This window comes from Pristis pectinata, chromosome 19, assembly GCF_009764475.1.
Source record: "Pristis pectinata isolate sPriPec2 chromosome 19, sPriPec2.1.pri, whole genome shotgun sequence".
In the NCBI taxonomy this organism is placed as follows: domain Eukaryota; kingdom Metazoa; phylum Chordata; class Chondrichthyes; order Rhinopristiformes; family Pristidae; genus Pristis; species Pristis pectinata.
The window spans coordinates 28,680,226-28,696,237 of NC_067423.1; the positions used below are offsets into that span (position 1 = coordinate 28,680,226).

The following is a 16,012-nucleotide window of genomic DNA, read 5'->3' on the forward strand; positions in this document are numbered from 1 at the left end:
TTGCCTCACGAAGCAGCCTGGGGAATATTCCGTCAGGCCCTGGGGACTTATCTGTCCTAATATTTTCTAACAACTCCAACACATCCTCTCTTTTAATATCTATATACTCTAGAACATTATCCTCACCAACACTGTCCTCAGCATCATCAAGACCCCTCTCTTTGGTGAATACTGAAGAGAAGTATTCATTGAGAACCTCACCCACTTCCACAGCTTCCAGGCACATCCTCCCACCTTTGTCTTTAATTGGACCTACCTTTACCCTAGCCATCCTTCTGCTCTTCACCTACGAGAAAAAAGCCTTGGGATTCTCCTTAACCCTACTCGCCAAAGCCTTTTCATGTCCCCTTCTCCCTTTCCTCAGCCCTTTCTTAAGTTCCTTCCTTGCTGCTCTATATTCCTCACGAGCCCTATCTGATCCTTGCTGCTTACACCTTATGTATGCTGCCTTCTTCTTCCTAACTAGTTGTTCCACCTCTCTCGTCACCCACGGTTCCTTCACCCTACCATTCCTTCTCTGCCTCACCGGGACAAATTTATCCCTAACATCCTGCAAAAGATCCCTGAACATCGACCACATCTCCATAGTACATCTCCCTTCAAAAATGTCACCCCAATTTACAATCCCAAGTTCTCGCCTTATAGCCTCATAATTTGCCTTTCCCCAATTAAATATCTTCCTGTCCTCTCTGCTCCTATCCCTGTCCATGACAATTCTAAAGGTTATGGAGCAATGGTCACTGTCCTCCAAATGCTCACCCACCGATAGACCTGTCACCTGACCCAGTTCATTACCTAAAACTAGAGCTAATATGGCATTTCCTCTAGTCAGCCTGTCAACATACTGTGACAGGAATCAGTCCTGGACACACTTAACTAACTGCGCCCCATCTAAACCCATGGCACTAAGTAGGTGCCAATCAATATTTGGAAAGTTGAAGTCTCCCATTATAATAACCCTGTTATTTTTGCATCTTTCCAAAAACTGCCTCCCAATCTGCTCCTCAGTATCCCTACTGCTACCGGGGGGCCTGTAGGATACTCCCAGGAGGGTAACTGCCCCTTTCTTGTTCCTAACTTCCACCCATATTGACTCTAGAGAGGATCCTTCTACATTATCTACCCTTTCTGCAGCTGTAACAGTGTCCCTGACCAGTATCGCCACCCCTCCTCCTCTTCTCCCCCCCTCCCTATCCCTTTTAAAACACTGAAAACCAGGAATATTCAATATCCATTCCTGCCCTGATGTCAGCCATGTCCCTGTAACAGTCACAATATCATAGTCCCATGTACTAATCCAAGCTCTCAGTTCATCTCCCTTATTCCTGATGCTTCTCGCATTTAAGTAAATGCACTTTAGCCCATCCACCTTACTACTTTTATAGTCTGTACTCTGCTTCTCCTTCCTCAAAGCCTCTCTACCTGTCAGATCTGACTTTTCCCCATCCCCTTCTTCCTCTGACCTACTCCTCCGGCTCCCTTCCCCCTCGCAATCTAGTTTAAACCCTCCTGAACCACCCTAACAAACCTGGCCGCAAGGATATTGGCCCCCCTCAGGTTCAGGGGGGTTCAGGAACCTGATAGGGTTCTTATATATCATTATAAGTTTCTAATTGGGAATATTCTATTTGTTCTTTTGATGTTCTTTACATTGTTGGGTTTGACTTGTTACTGTATTATTCAACAAAATTCAGAAATGTAGTAGGCAGAAAAGATAGTTAACCCTACTCAAAAGTACAATGTGTGGACATCAGACAAAGAAAACATTAGGTTTTACTGTGCATCCTGAATAGTCAATGAGCATTTGCTGTACAAGTTCATTCTGAAGAAATTATTAAAGAACCATATTTACCTCAGCCTGTTACCTTTCAAATATGTAGAATTTGCAAAGCATTGCACATTTTAATATAATAGTGCATAATTAATGAGATGATACAAATATATCAAAAGATTTGCAACATCCACAGCTTTGAAAAAAAAGCTCTGTGACAACATCTTTGTGAAGGGCATCTACTTTGAGCGAAGGAAATGAGCCAACTGTTAAAAAAATACAAAAAGGACCTTGAGATATATCACCCTGTGTATTTTATTTGCTTTCATTTAGTTCATTGTACTTACTGGTAATGTCAGTGACCCATGTCAAAAGTAGGCAACTTTTATTGTCGTAGGGATTTAGTGCAGAAAAATCCCACTTAAAATGAGCATTTTAGCCAAATCTACAATTTTATATTGACCTTTTTATTTAACTGAAAATAATTTGGCTCAGACAAAATTAAGTGTAGGCCCATTTTAAATAAATGTTTAAAGTTTTTCACAATTCAAGACTTTTGGCTGGAGTGAGCACATAATGAAACTTCCCTGCAGTGTTGAGGGACTGTTGTAAAAGTGAAGATTCATTTGCTGTCTGAAACATTAAACTAAGGAGTATCCATTTCTGCACTATTTGAAGAAAGCAAGGGATTCTCCTAGTGTCTTGTCCGATATTTATTCCTGAACCAACATCATTAAAATTGATTATGTGCGCAGTATCTTTTGCTGTTTGTGGCACAAGTCGTGTGAAGATTGATTTTTATTTTCTCCTTCAACATTGACTACCTTTCAAATTTACTTCATTGTCTATAAAATGAATTTATAGATCCTGCAGCAATGAAAGGTAGTATATAAATGCAAAGTCTGTTCTTTTACTTTGATTAATGTTTCAATTTCTGTGTCAATTTTTATACCATTAAGAAAATATGCTTCTTTATTTAATACAATTTTAAAACACTACATTAACTTTGCATAGAACATAGTACATTACAGCACAGTACAGGCCCTTTGGTCCACGATGTTGTGCCAACCTTTTAACCTACTCTAAGATCAATCTAACTATTCCCTCCCAATTACCTCTCCATTTTTCTATCATCCATGTACCTATCTAAGATCTCTCAGCACCCCTGGCAGTGTGTTCCACGCACCCACCCATCTCATCTTCCTTCTCTCCAAAGAGAAAAGCCCTAGCTCACTCAACCCATCCTCATAAGACATGCTCTCCAGGTAGCATCCTGGTAAATCTCCCCTGCACCCTTACTAAAGCTTCCACATCCTTCCTATGGTGAGGTGACCAGAACTGAACACATTATTCTAAGTGTGGTCTAACAGGGTTTCATAGAGTGCAACGTTACCTTGCAGCTCTTGAACTCAATCCCGTGACTAACGAAGGCCAACACGCCATACACCTTCTTAACAACCCTATCAACTTAAGGACAGCTTCTACCCCACTGTGATAAGACTATTGAACGGTTCCCTTAAACAATGAGATGGACTATGACCTCACAATCTACCTTGTTGTGACCTTGCACCTTATTGCACTGCACTTTCTCTGTAGCTGTGACACTTTACTGTTATTGTTTTTACCTGTACGACATCAATGCACTCTGTACTAACTCAATGTATCTGCACTGTATAATGAATTGACCTGTTCAATCGGTTTGTAAGACAAGCTTTTCACTGTACCTCGGAATAAGTGATAATAATAAACCAATACCAATACCAACTTGCGCAGCAACTTTGAGGGATCTACGGACTTGGACCCCAAGATCCCTCTGTTCCTCCACACTGCTAAGGATCCTGCCATTAACCCTGTATTCTGCCTTCAAATTCGATCTTCACTTCACATTCGAACCACTTCACACTTTTCAACCCAGAAACTCCATCAGCCACTTCTCAGCCCAGCTTTGCATCCTATCAATGTCCTGTTGTAATCCTCGACAACCTTCTACACTATCGACAACACCACCAAACTTACGAACCCACCCTTCCACTTCCTCATCCAAGTCATTTATAAAAATCACAAAGAACAGGGATCCCAGAACAGATCCCTGCAGAACACCACTAGTCACCGACCTCCAGGCAGAATACGCTCCATCTACAACTACCCTCTGCCTTCCACGGGCATGCCAATTCCAAATCCACACAGTCAAATTTCTATGGATCCCATGCCTCTCCACCTTCTGAATGATCCTATCATGAGGAACCTTTTCAAACGCCTTACTGAAGTCCATATACACCACATTCACTGCTCTACCCTCATCAATGTGTTTTGTCACATCCTCAAAGAATTCAATCAGGCTCGTGAGACATGACCGGCCCCTCACAAAGCCATGTTGAATATCCTTAATCAGACTATGCTTCTCCAAATCCTCATACTGTCCCTGAGAATCTTTTCCAGTAATTTGCCCACCACTGAAGTAAGACTCACTGGTCTATAATTCCCAGGGTTATCTCTACGCTCTTTCTTGAGCAAAGGAATAACATTTGCCACCCTCCAATCATCTGGTACTACTCCTGTGGCCAGTAAGGATGTGAAGATCATCGCCAATGGCTCAGAAATCTCTTCCCTCGCTTCCTGGGATAAAACCCATCCGGCCTCAGTGACTTATCTATCCTAGTGTTTTTCAAAAGTTCCAGCACATCCTCCTTCATAACATCAACATGTTCTAGCTTATCAGTCTGTCTTATTGAACTTTTATTAAACATAATTAAACTTTTAAATTTTTTTTCTGCTTTTGTTCTCCACAAAATAATCCAACTTGCTTTATAATTACACAGTTGTTTGAAGTACCAGTGAGCATCAAGCAACACTATATCAGTGCTAAATTTGAATTTCCCAGCAATGGAACAAAATAAATTCTAAAGAATGCAATTCGTATCACTAACTCTTTTTTAAAGAACTATGCTAGGCAATTGTGAGAGCAGTATGAGGAATACATCAAGCTGAACAATGCATTTTATGCAATGAGCTGATCAGCTGTTAAATTATTTCATTGATTTAAAAAGTGAACATTCACAGAAGACTGTTTTTTTTCTTATGAGAGTTAAGTCTCGAGGCTGAGCTTGTCAACTTTCTGTTTCCAACAACAGTGACCTTCCTCTCACTCTTTGTGTAAATACCCAGTACGTGCAGACACACATGCCCAGGAGTGGATTGATTGCATCTTTATTTAGACTTGCACTTAAATACTTTTCCAGGATGTTAGATACTAACCATCATTAAAATATTGCAATTTAAATTAATTTAAACCAAATAAATAATAGATAATTAAGCTGGAATGTGGTTGACCATTAATTTTCCTTGTCCTAAAACACTTTGAAGTGCAATTGTTGTTGCCGTCTTTAAAAACTAGTTTTTTACTAATTAATTTTAGCTCTACATCATGAGCCACACACACATAATGCAATAGTTAACAGCTGAAACCCATCTCAATATCAAATTAAAGAAATGTGATGTTAACTAGCATCTAGTTTCAATTTATTCATTTACAGGATGTGGATGTCACTGACAATGGTAGCAGTTATTACCCATCCATTATTGTTACTTGAAGAAGGAGCAAATGTCTGAAGTCACATATGGACCAGACTGGCGACGATGGCAGACTTCCATCCCTGAAAGACATTAGTGAACTGGATGGGTTTCTACAACAGTCCAGTAGTTTGTGTTTACTGAAACTAGTTCTTTTTTTAAATACAGTGTTATTTAATTATTTGAATTTAAATTCCTCAGCTGTTTCATTGGGATTCCAACCTATGTCCCTGGATCAACGGTCCAGAATTCTGGCTGCTGGTATAACCACAAAACCACTCCTGATTGAAACTGGTGAAGTGAGACATCAGAGGTTGGGTATTGCATTCCAATGTCCAATTAATATTGAAGGTAAAGTGCAGGAAGCAACTTTAAATTACCAGGCTTAATTATGATTAATTCTTTGATTTTTGTTTTTGACTTGTGCATTCATGTAACTTAACATACACTGTATTCAGGATGTGGACAAAACAGTCAACCAAGTACATGTTTGAATGTCCTAAGGCAATCCAATAAACTTAAAGAGGAAATATATTAGCTTTAGTGTGATCAATACAATCAAGACACCAACTGTAGTAACGAGCAATCTGTCAATAAATATATTTTGAGTTGCATAACGTTTAGGATTTTAAGTCTCAGTTCAATTAACTAAGTCCCAACGTTCTACATTTACTGTATTTTAACACATCAATAAGGTACAACTTCATGTTGCTACTTGATATTGCTTCATATAAAATCAGAGCATTTTTATACCAATTTGGAGATATTATTGTCTCGATTGTGACAGGAATAAGAAACAAAGTTTATAAAGTTAAAATCCTGTATCTTCATATCTATCACGTTGGAGAAGCTCCAAGGGTGAAAAAGGGCAAGGCAAGCATCTGAAATGATCTCCTTCCCTAAAACCGCGTCATTTCCTGACAAGAACATGCAGCTTTAAATGAAATGTGCTTCTTTGAACTATAACCCAAGAGATCAAATTACCACGTCTTCCCAAACTGAAATCTTAATTTAGAAACAACTAACAATGTTCTGTTCTAAAGTAGGGCCAGGATTCTGCAGCCAACAGTAAAACAATGAAACTCGCAGATGACTTTGGAAAAAAGCTGTCTACAAAGGTCTAGTGATCTGGGTGCTATGGCTATCACCTACTAGCAAACTTCATTTCATGGGGATTCCAAGAACCTAGCAGCAATGATGTCATCAAGCTAGTTAAAATGCCACTTTCAAGAACTGTCACATTCAAACCAGGAAGGAAGGCTTAATGCACCATTTAGCATTCATTTATAACCCACACAACAAAGTATAACAAATCCATGTCTATTTTTCTCCAAAGAACAAGAATAATGTGTAATTTTTCTTCAATATATTCACTGTAATATAATTGGCAAGCCCATCATTTTTTATTCAAAACCAAATGTCCTCAAGAAGACAACAATAAGCTGCCTTCTTAAGCCTTTGTAATGCAACTAAGCAGGAAGTTATCAGATTTTGAACCAGTTATGATTAAGAACCAGCAAAATATTTCCAGAATGGTGTGTAATTTGAAGGGGATCCTGCAGATAGCATTGTTACCATTTACCTGTTGCACTTGTCCTTCTAAGTAGTTGAGCTTGGACATTGTCACGTGCTCTCCATGTAATGACAAGATTTTATATTACATCATGAAAATGCTCCATTGATAGTTGAAGGAAATTGCTTTGTTCTGGAGGTTGCTGAGCTTTGAGTGACACTGGAATAGAAGTTTTCAACCCTAAACTGAGGATATTGTTAGGACCCAGAACCTTTGCCATATTTGATGCACTCAGCTGTCCTGTGGTATCACGTGGAGTAATTTGTTGAAAACTGATTTTTGTGATGCTGGGGACCTCAGGAATAGGCCAACTTGGATTTCTCACTTAGTACTTCATGCAGAGGATGGGTGAAAGTTCCAGAGCAATGGATTTTTGCACTTATATGTTGGCTCCTGACAAAAGTGAGGTTCGGGCTGGTACCGGGACCTCTTCTTCCTTATAGCTATTTTAACTTCTGCCACTTTTCATGACCAGATATGGCAGGACAGATTAGGTCCCTTGATGATGTGACTGATTACCTTTGTCTGTATTGTACAGATTCCAAAGCTTAAGAATGCATGTGGCTTTCTCAGGTTGTCATCACAATTTTAAGTATGCATGGTGCTGCATCTCATATTCTTTCACGTTGAATTAGGGTTAGCTCTGGCTTGATGGCAACGTTAAATGAGTTAGGGCTAGGCCACTAGATTACTGAAGGTGGTGGAATACACTGCATTGCTTTTGTTAGCACGCAGTGCCTTATGGATACTCAAATTTGAGATGCGGGATCCATCCTGAATCAATCATATTTTGCACATTGGTGATGCCACACAACAAATTAGAACATATCTTATTTAAGAAGTTAGAATATTGTCTCCACAAGAATTGTGCAGTAATTACTCTTGCTAACAGTATTATGACCCAAAGCAATCCCAGCAGAGTAGATTTTTCTTTCATGGTGGTTCTCAGCTCCAGTTCAATTTGGCAGGTACGGTCTTCAGGACTCACATAGCCCAAGCTAGTAGTGGTGCTACCAAGCCACTTTTATTGAAGGATTCTTGAGTTTTCCCTGCTCCCTTCTCCCAACCATCGTTTGTTGCCACCCTGGGCAGTGTTCAACATGTAAGAATACAGCAATAGCTAGTAATCAGCAGGAGGTTTCCAAGACCAAGTTTGACTTGATGCCATTAGACTTCATGGGTTTAGATCAACATTGAAGATTCCCACGGTGATCCCCTTCCCAACTATATACTACACAACCTTCGTGGGTTCCTTCTACGCAAGAAGTCTTGGATGCCTAATGAAAGGCATTATGCGAGCCACTTTAGACTGTTGCTTGGGTAATCTGTGGGATCCTAATTTTGGCACATGTTCCCAGACACTAAGTGTGGAGTACTTCGTAAAGGTATCTGGGCTAGGGTTTGCCACTGTCACAACTGGTGCATCAATTGACATGCAGTGATATCTGTAGTTGTTTTTCAAAAAAAAAAATGATTGTGGTTTGCTAAATTATTTCAGAACACAGTTTAAAAGTAAACCATACTGGGTCTGAATCCACATATAAACCAGACCAGGTAAACTCCCCACAACAGATTTACTTCCCTGAATGACCTTAATAAACAAAGTAAAGTACTTAGGACAATCAGCTAGTTTTGTTTTTACTAGTACAGATACCAACTCTTTATTCTAGATTTACATTTCTCAGCAACCGTGATAAAGTTTGGAGTCTGTTAAGATAACATTATACTACCATTTCCAACAAATACATGAAGTCCTCAGCAGTTCACGGATTTCTTAGTATTGTGCTCAATGGGGCTGAAAACAGCACCCCCTGTGGAGCAGCAGGAAATAACGGTAAAAATTTCTGGATATCTGCGATTGGCTATGTAGGTGCATATTGTTACCTTTAATTTCACAATCATTACAGTTGCAAAATCCAGCCCTACATATTTTAATATTTACAGGATACTTTTTGAAATAAAAACATGGGTAATTAGGGAAAATACTAATTAATACCATTTAAACTTACTGAAAGCTTGTGACGTGGTCCTCTTCATAAAAATATAATAGTCTCTTTCTTAACTGTGTCTCAGGTAATTCATCAGGTTAAAGTCTATCACTCTTTGCCCTGTGTTTCATTTGTTTATTTCCATTGAGAATGTGATTTTTTTGCACAACACAATAAAAGTGCAAAGTTTAGAGCACAGAAAGCCACTCAATCAATCATAAATGGACTTGAGGTTAAACCTACTTTCAACTGTTTATTCATAGCCTGCAGGTAGTGGCTTTGAAGTGCTCATACAGGTTCTTCTTTAATGCAGTGAGGGTTTTACATCCATCACTCTTCTAGGGAGTGAGGTCCAGACCATCAGTACTCATGGAATGAAATATTTTCTTCCTGAACTTCCACCAATTAACCTAAGCCCTCTAGTTACTGAACTCTTTGCTAGGGAAATAAGTCATTTTGGTCTACCCTATCTAAACCTCACATAATTTTATATACCTCAAATAAATCTCCCCTGGCTTCTTTGTTCCAAAGAAAACAACTCCAACCTAGACTCTCTCTCAATACTATAATTCTCCAGAGTTGGCAATACTGTGGCTATGACAGCAGATCAGAGGTTGGGTATCCTGCAGCAATTGGCTCACCTCATAACACCCCATGTTGTTTCCATCATCTACAAGGCACATGTCAGCAGTGTAAGATTCACTACTTGCCCTGATGAGTGCAATTCCAACAACTCTCAAGAAGCTTTACACCATCCGGGATAAAACAGCCTACCTGACTGGTGATCCTTCCACCACCCTAAACATTCATTCTCTCCATTATCAGTGTACAGTGTTGCACTGACCATCATCTGTGAAATACACTAGTTACTCACCTAGACAACCCTAACAGCATCTTCCAAACCCACAACCTCGGCCAACAAGGACAAAGGCTTCAGATGCATGGGAATGCCACCACCTGCAGGTTCCCCTCACAGTTGCTCATTTACTGATTTGAAAATACATCACTGTTCTTTCATTGTTGCCGAGTTGAAATCCTGGTTCCCCTCCACAACAGCACCATACATTTATCTTCACTAGAAGTATTTCTGTGGATCAAGATGATGGTTCACTGCCACTTTCTCAACAGCATTTAGGGTAGACAATAAACAATGGCCTTGCCAGCAATACCCAAATCCATCGTTGTAAATCTACTCACAAGATCACAAGACAAGGGAGCAGAAGTAGGCCATTCGGCCCATCGAGTCTGCTCCAAGGAAAAGGGGAAAAAGAAAAAGAAATGAGAAATTGGGGGGGGGGGGGGACACACACTATTCTAACCCCAATTTCCAGCCTTATTCCCATATCCCTTGATACCCCTACTATTTAGATATCTATCTATCTCTTCCTTAAACACCCCCAATAATCTGGCTTCCACTGCTGTACATGGCAAGGAATTCCACAAATTCACCACCCTCTGGCTAAAGAAATTTCTCCTCATCTCTGTTTTAAACCTGTACCCTCTAATTCTAAGATTGTGCCCTCTGGTCCTGGACTCACCCACCAAGGGAAACAGCCTAGCCACATCTACTCTGTCCAGTCCTTTCAACATTTTAAATGTCTCTATGAGGTCCCCTCTCATTATTCAGTGAGTACAGTCGAAGAGCTGACAAACGCTCATCATACGTAAGCCCTTTCATTCCGGGAATCATCCTCGTAGATCTCCTCTGAACCCCCTCCAACATCAGCACATCTTTCCTAAGATATGGGGCCCAAAACTGTGCACAGTTTTCCAAATGAGGCCTCACTAGTGCCCTGTAGAGGCTCATCAACACTTCCTTACTTTTATACACTATACCTCTCCAAATGAATGCCAACATAGCATTCGCTTTCTTTACCACCGATCCAACCTGGCAGTTAACCTTTAAGGTATCCTGCACGAGTACCCCCAAGTCCCTTTGTACTTCTGTACTTTGAATTTTCTCTCCTCCTAGATAATAATCTGCCTGTTTATTTACATTTCCAAAGTGTACAACTGCACATTTCTCAACATTTTTCAAGTGCTATCACATCCTTCCCGTAGTGTGCTGACCAGAATTGTAGTTTAGACATGGCTCAACTAACTTTTTTACTGTTCCAGCATGAACACCCTGTTTATGTTCTGTGCCTCAGCCAATAAAGGCAAATATCGCATCTGGTTTCTTAACCAGCTTTTCTACTTGTTCTGCCACCTCCAAGATCAAGATTACTCTGTTTCTCCACACTTTCTAATATATATTCCTCTGCCTCATGGTTTTTGTTAAAATAGGAATCAGTCCCATGATTTCCTCAACAAACTAATGATGAAAACTTTCTGCGAAACTCACATAGATCTGCCAACAGATATGCCCATAACTGGGCATTCATACAGTGGAGGCTCTACCACAGCCTTTCACTCAGCAGACTACCAACCATGTCTGTGTACCCAGGTTAGGTTCTTCATACGGTCCAAGGAGGCAATGTGAACTTTTGCAGATTTCCCACCTCTAAGGTTGGAAAATCCACCTCTGAACCTGTGCTGGATTAACCTGGGGCAAATAAAGTGAGCTCATTAAAATCATTAGAAGAACTTAGATGAAAGAAGGATAAATAAAGCTATTCAGTTTATTTCATTAAGCTAGTTTAAATGGTCTTCCTTCAGTTATGTGTCAGTCGGGCAGCACTGTGGCACAGTTAGTAGAGCTGCTGCCTCACAGCACCAGAGACCTAGGTTCAATCCTGACCTTGGGAGCTGTCTGTGTGGAATTTGTACATTCTCCCTGTGACCATCCTCCAGCTGTACTGGCTTCCTCCCACATCCCAAAGGCATATGGGTCAGTAGGTTAATTGGCAACTGTAAATTGCCCCTAGTGTGTAGGTGAGTGGTAGAATCTGGGGAGAGTTGATAAGAATGTGAGGAAAATTTTAAAAAAAGGATTAATTAGGATTAACGTAAATGGTTGTTTGATGGTCTGCGGGGACCCGGTAGGTCAAAGGGCTGTTTCTTTGCCATATCTCTCCATGAGTGAGTGAGCAAAGTGCATATGTATGTCTAATTTGCTTTAACGTGAAAATGTCTTAATATTTGAGAGGTTCTGACTAATTGAATGCTTAAAATAACAGGTGTGATAGTCGGTATCCGAGGTGCAGAGCCTCACAGCTGCCAATACCTTTCTTGTCACTGCAACCAGCCACTTGTGCCGAGAGAGGTTCTACATTACCCAGAGCTTTCTTGATGAGCTGAAAGCTGGGACCTCAACAGAAGAATGTGCATAAGGACACATTAAATAGAATAGCAGCTGATGTTGAATACACAAAACCCCGAAAAGTAACACACTTACTTGCTTTGTCCCTTTATCATCCCAATACTTCTTGCCCTGTTGGGGAGATTCTTCTGCTGCATCATCTTATTGCTTCCTTTCCTCCACAATACTGATAACTTGCCTCTGAGGAGATCAGCCCAGCCTATCAATCCTATACAGACCGGCCCATCTATCGATCCCATACAGAGCACATCTGCATCAGAATAGATTCTAATATCGCAGAAATCCAAACTGCACAAATCATATATTTAATCCCTGTACAGAAACATAAAATCTGGGGATTTATCTTCAATACAAATTTGACAGTCAAGTGGCGAGACAGCAAGATTAATCATTATCCCAGCCCATCCTTAAACAATGCAAAGGTATTCATTCCAGATAAAGAATATATTGTACTTCCAACATTGTAGTTCCAACAGGAGGAAACCATTTGGTCTGTTGCTTCAATGTCAATGCTAATTCTTCAACAGGAACTGGCTCTCATTTCTTGCTTCTTTCTCTATACTCTTTTACATGCTTCAAATACATTTCAATTATGCACTGTACCAATAACTACTTGTGATCAAGCATTTCATGTTCTATTAACATGCTACGTGAAAAAATGGGCTAGAAATTATAAAGAATCTACAAATGTATGTTAAACACACTGCAGAGAACTTGCTTTGTGTAAGAACCCATGGCAGGGAAGTGCCATTGTACAGAATACCTAAGACCAGGAAAGAGCACTGGGCCTTCAGAGCTCAGAGGGAAGGGGGCTGGATACATGATCTTGGGTAGCAGGCATGGGTCAAATGGGGGGTGGGGGTGGGGAAACAGTTAATTAGGCCAGGACATGGGGGTATATGATGGGGGAGGAGAAGGAATGGGTCAGACACATGAGTAGAGGTCTTGAGGACATTGGTAGCAAGGGGTTGGTGTAGTATGAACATCAAGGAAAGCACTTAGAATGCTGGATACCTCTAACAACACAACAATGAACAAGGTAAGGTTTAGTTAACACTAAAGCAGTTCCTCAGTCTTTCAGTTAAGGCCTATTTCACTGTGAATGGTCCGTACTGATCACAGGTCATAAATGTACAGAAGAATTTTGTGCAAATGGCATCAAAACATGTGTAACACAGGATTTGATGTCAGTGTACCTACATGGATCAAATTTTTGAAAGTGTATAATAAGTGCCTGAAGATCCTAATTGTATGTACCAATTAGGTTTTAAATAAAATTCACTCATGGAGCAAACAAAGATGTACAATAATGTGAGAAAATTTCTAGCTCTATTTCTTCTAACACCATTCTACTAATGGCTATCCTCAATTCACATCCCTTGCCACCAATGCAATTAACAGAAACAATTATTCTCTATTTACTGTCTCAAAACTTAAAAGCTTTGAAAAAAAATTAGTGGATCCCTTGGATGTCTGGTGTTCCAATGAAAAAGTCATTTTTTTTCTTTTTTCCCCCACAACCAGAGCTCCTGGTATCAGTCCTTCAAATCTTTTCTTTTGTGACTCTAATATTCTTGCTTTAATGCGGTTCCCAAATAATCAATGGGACTTGATTAACATTTACATTTAACATCACTTTTCCCTTTTATCGTCAATGCCTCTGAGCAAAAATGAATATTTTATTTAATATCTCTTACTCTACATGCAATATTATGTTTAAATTTCTACGTGTCTGCATCTGCGTATCTGTTGATCTCATCACTCAAAGCATTTTACTAGTTATGTTATGTTTTTGCTCTTGTAAAATTAATAAGTACAAAGGCCACAGGAAAAATTAAGTACCTCATATTGTGTGCAGGAAAAAAAGCTTAAGAAGATAACTGCATTTAAACTTTTTAATGAAATTCTGAACAATGTTAGTAAACCTTATGTTTTCTTGGAGGTTTAAAATTGTGCATTTCAAAATACATTAATGCATTCTTTAATTACTTAATGTATCAAAAAAAAGAGCTCCCAATAAAGTCAGAGTCACAGAGTTGTACAGCATAGAAATGGGCCCTTCGGCCGATCACATCCATGCTGACCTTTTTGCCCATCTACATTAATCCTGTTTGCCCACGTTAGGACCGTATCCTTCTCTGTCTTGTCTATAAGTGCGTCTGAATGCCTTTTAAATGTGGTAATTGTATCTGATTCCACCACCTCAGATATAAACACAAATATTAATTTAATAAGGGTAAACTAATAGGCTGCTTTTTAAAAAACCAAGCATTACCACAAATATGCTGTAAGTGTTTTTTTATATACTATCATTTAACTTACTTTTAATAGAAACATTTACTTAATCAATATTGATTTTGTAATTAAGAATACCAGCTACTCACTTGTCAGATAGATTTGTTCACTTCCAGAGTCGTTTTCACATTCACCATCACTGCCTCTATCATCAAGAAGAATTTTCCTCTGCTTTATCACAGCTCCAGATGCTGCCTGTCTCTGCCTAGGTCGTATTGAGAGTCCTTCATTTTCAGCAGTAGTTTTATCTAGGCCTATAGAAAAACACTAGTTATGGATTACTACAGTCATTATTCTGAATAACATACAGAAAATATTGTGTAATAATATACAATCCATTACATAAAATCTGCCATACATTTAGCCTCTGCCATATTTCTCCCAACTTTTTCTGCAACGTTTCATGCATTTTTCATAAAGTAAAAATATTCACAAATGGAAAACATCAGAACCATCCAGAGCTCCAACTTAATTGATCTATCAAATAAATTATAGATTCAGAATTCTATCCTGGAGCTTAACCAAAAATCAACTTCTTGCAGATGCTTCCTTGCCTACTTCTCTCTGTTTTATTTAATTTCAACCAGCTGGTTCCATACCACTGAAATCCTAACTTTGTTGCTGCCAGTTGCTGTAATCTGTGATTGTCAAACTCTTTTCCTCTTATACAATGCAAAAGCAAGCACCAACAGGTAAATTTGGAGGATCTGTGAATTGACTCGTGATCTGAATGCATAATACTGATGGACATCCAACTGATAAATATGTGTAGTGAACTAACTGAAGGACTTGAATTTTTTTTTGCAGCTGTCTTCATTTATCTGTTGGAATCCTCTGCTGTGGTCTGATGATCCCCTTTGAAATCACTATTAGTTGGCATCATGTTTCAATATGTTCCGCAGCTGAATTTCATTTACATGAGGTTCTCCCAGCACTTACTCCAGGAAAATCAGTTCTTGATTCTGTACAAGGTTACACCTCACCCCAACAATTTCAATGAAAATTGTAGGGGTGCAGGGAAGAAAGATAAGAAGGTGACATCCGTTTAAGGTGAGTGGAGGAAAGTTTAGAGGAGATATCAGAGGTAGTTTTTTTTTTACACAGAGTGGTGGGTGCCTAGAATGCACTACCGGAGGTGGTGGTAGAAACTGATATAATAGGAACATTTAAGAGACTCTTAGATAGGCACATGGATGTAAGAAAAATGGAGGGTTATGGGCTGTGTAGGAGGGAAGGGTTAGATTGATTGTGGAGTATATCTATATTAGTCGGCACAATATCGTAGGCCGGAGGGCCTATACTATGTTGTACTGTTCTATGCAAGTTTCTTTTCCAACAAAATACTTCTAACTATTTCAACAGTTTGTCCTATGTGTTTTTAGGATTTTGTTTAAAAAATATAGTATAAAAATTAAGAAAATGTTAGGAAGTTTTATTTCTAATAGTTTTTAAAATGTTTCTTAATGTTAGAAATATATAAAACTCTGACAACATGGTCAGCCAGCTAAGCCATTGGTAGACTTTGCCAGTTGTCAAAGCTGTCAATGGAGTTT

The 16,012-nt window shown here is 39.3% G+C and overlaps 1 protein-coding gene across 1 annotated transcript in view; it reads right to left on the reverse strand.

The window, feature by feature from the left end:
* Window positions 1–16,012, reverse strand: part of rad51ap1 (RAD51 associated protein 1) — a 52,510-nt gene that overhangs the window by 23,233 nt on the left and 13,265 nt on the right. The window contains exon 7 of the mRNA XM_052033665.1: window positions 14,549–14,713. Within this exon, the coding sequence (XP_051889625.1) occupies window positions 14,549–14,713 (165 nt within the window). The remainder of the gene's footprint in view (window positions 1–14,548; window positions 14,714–16,012) is intronic.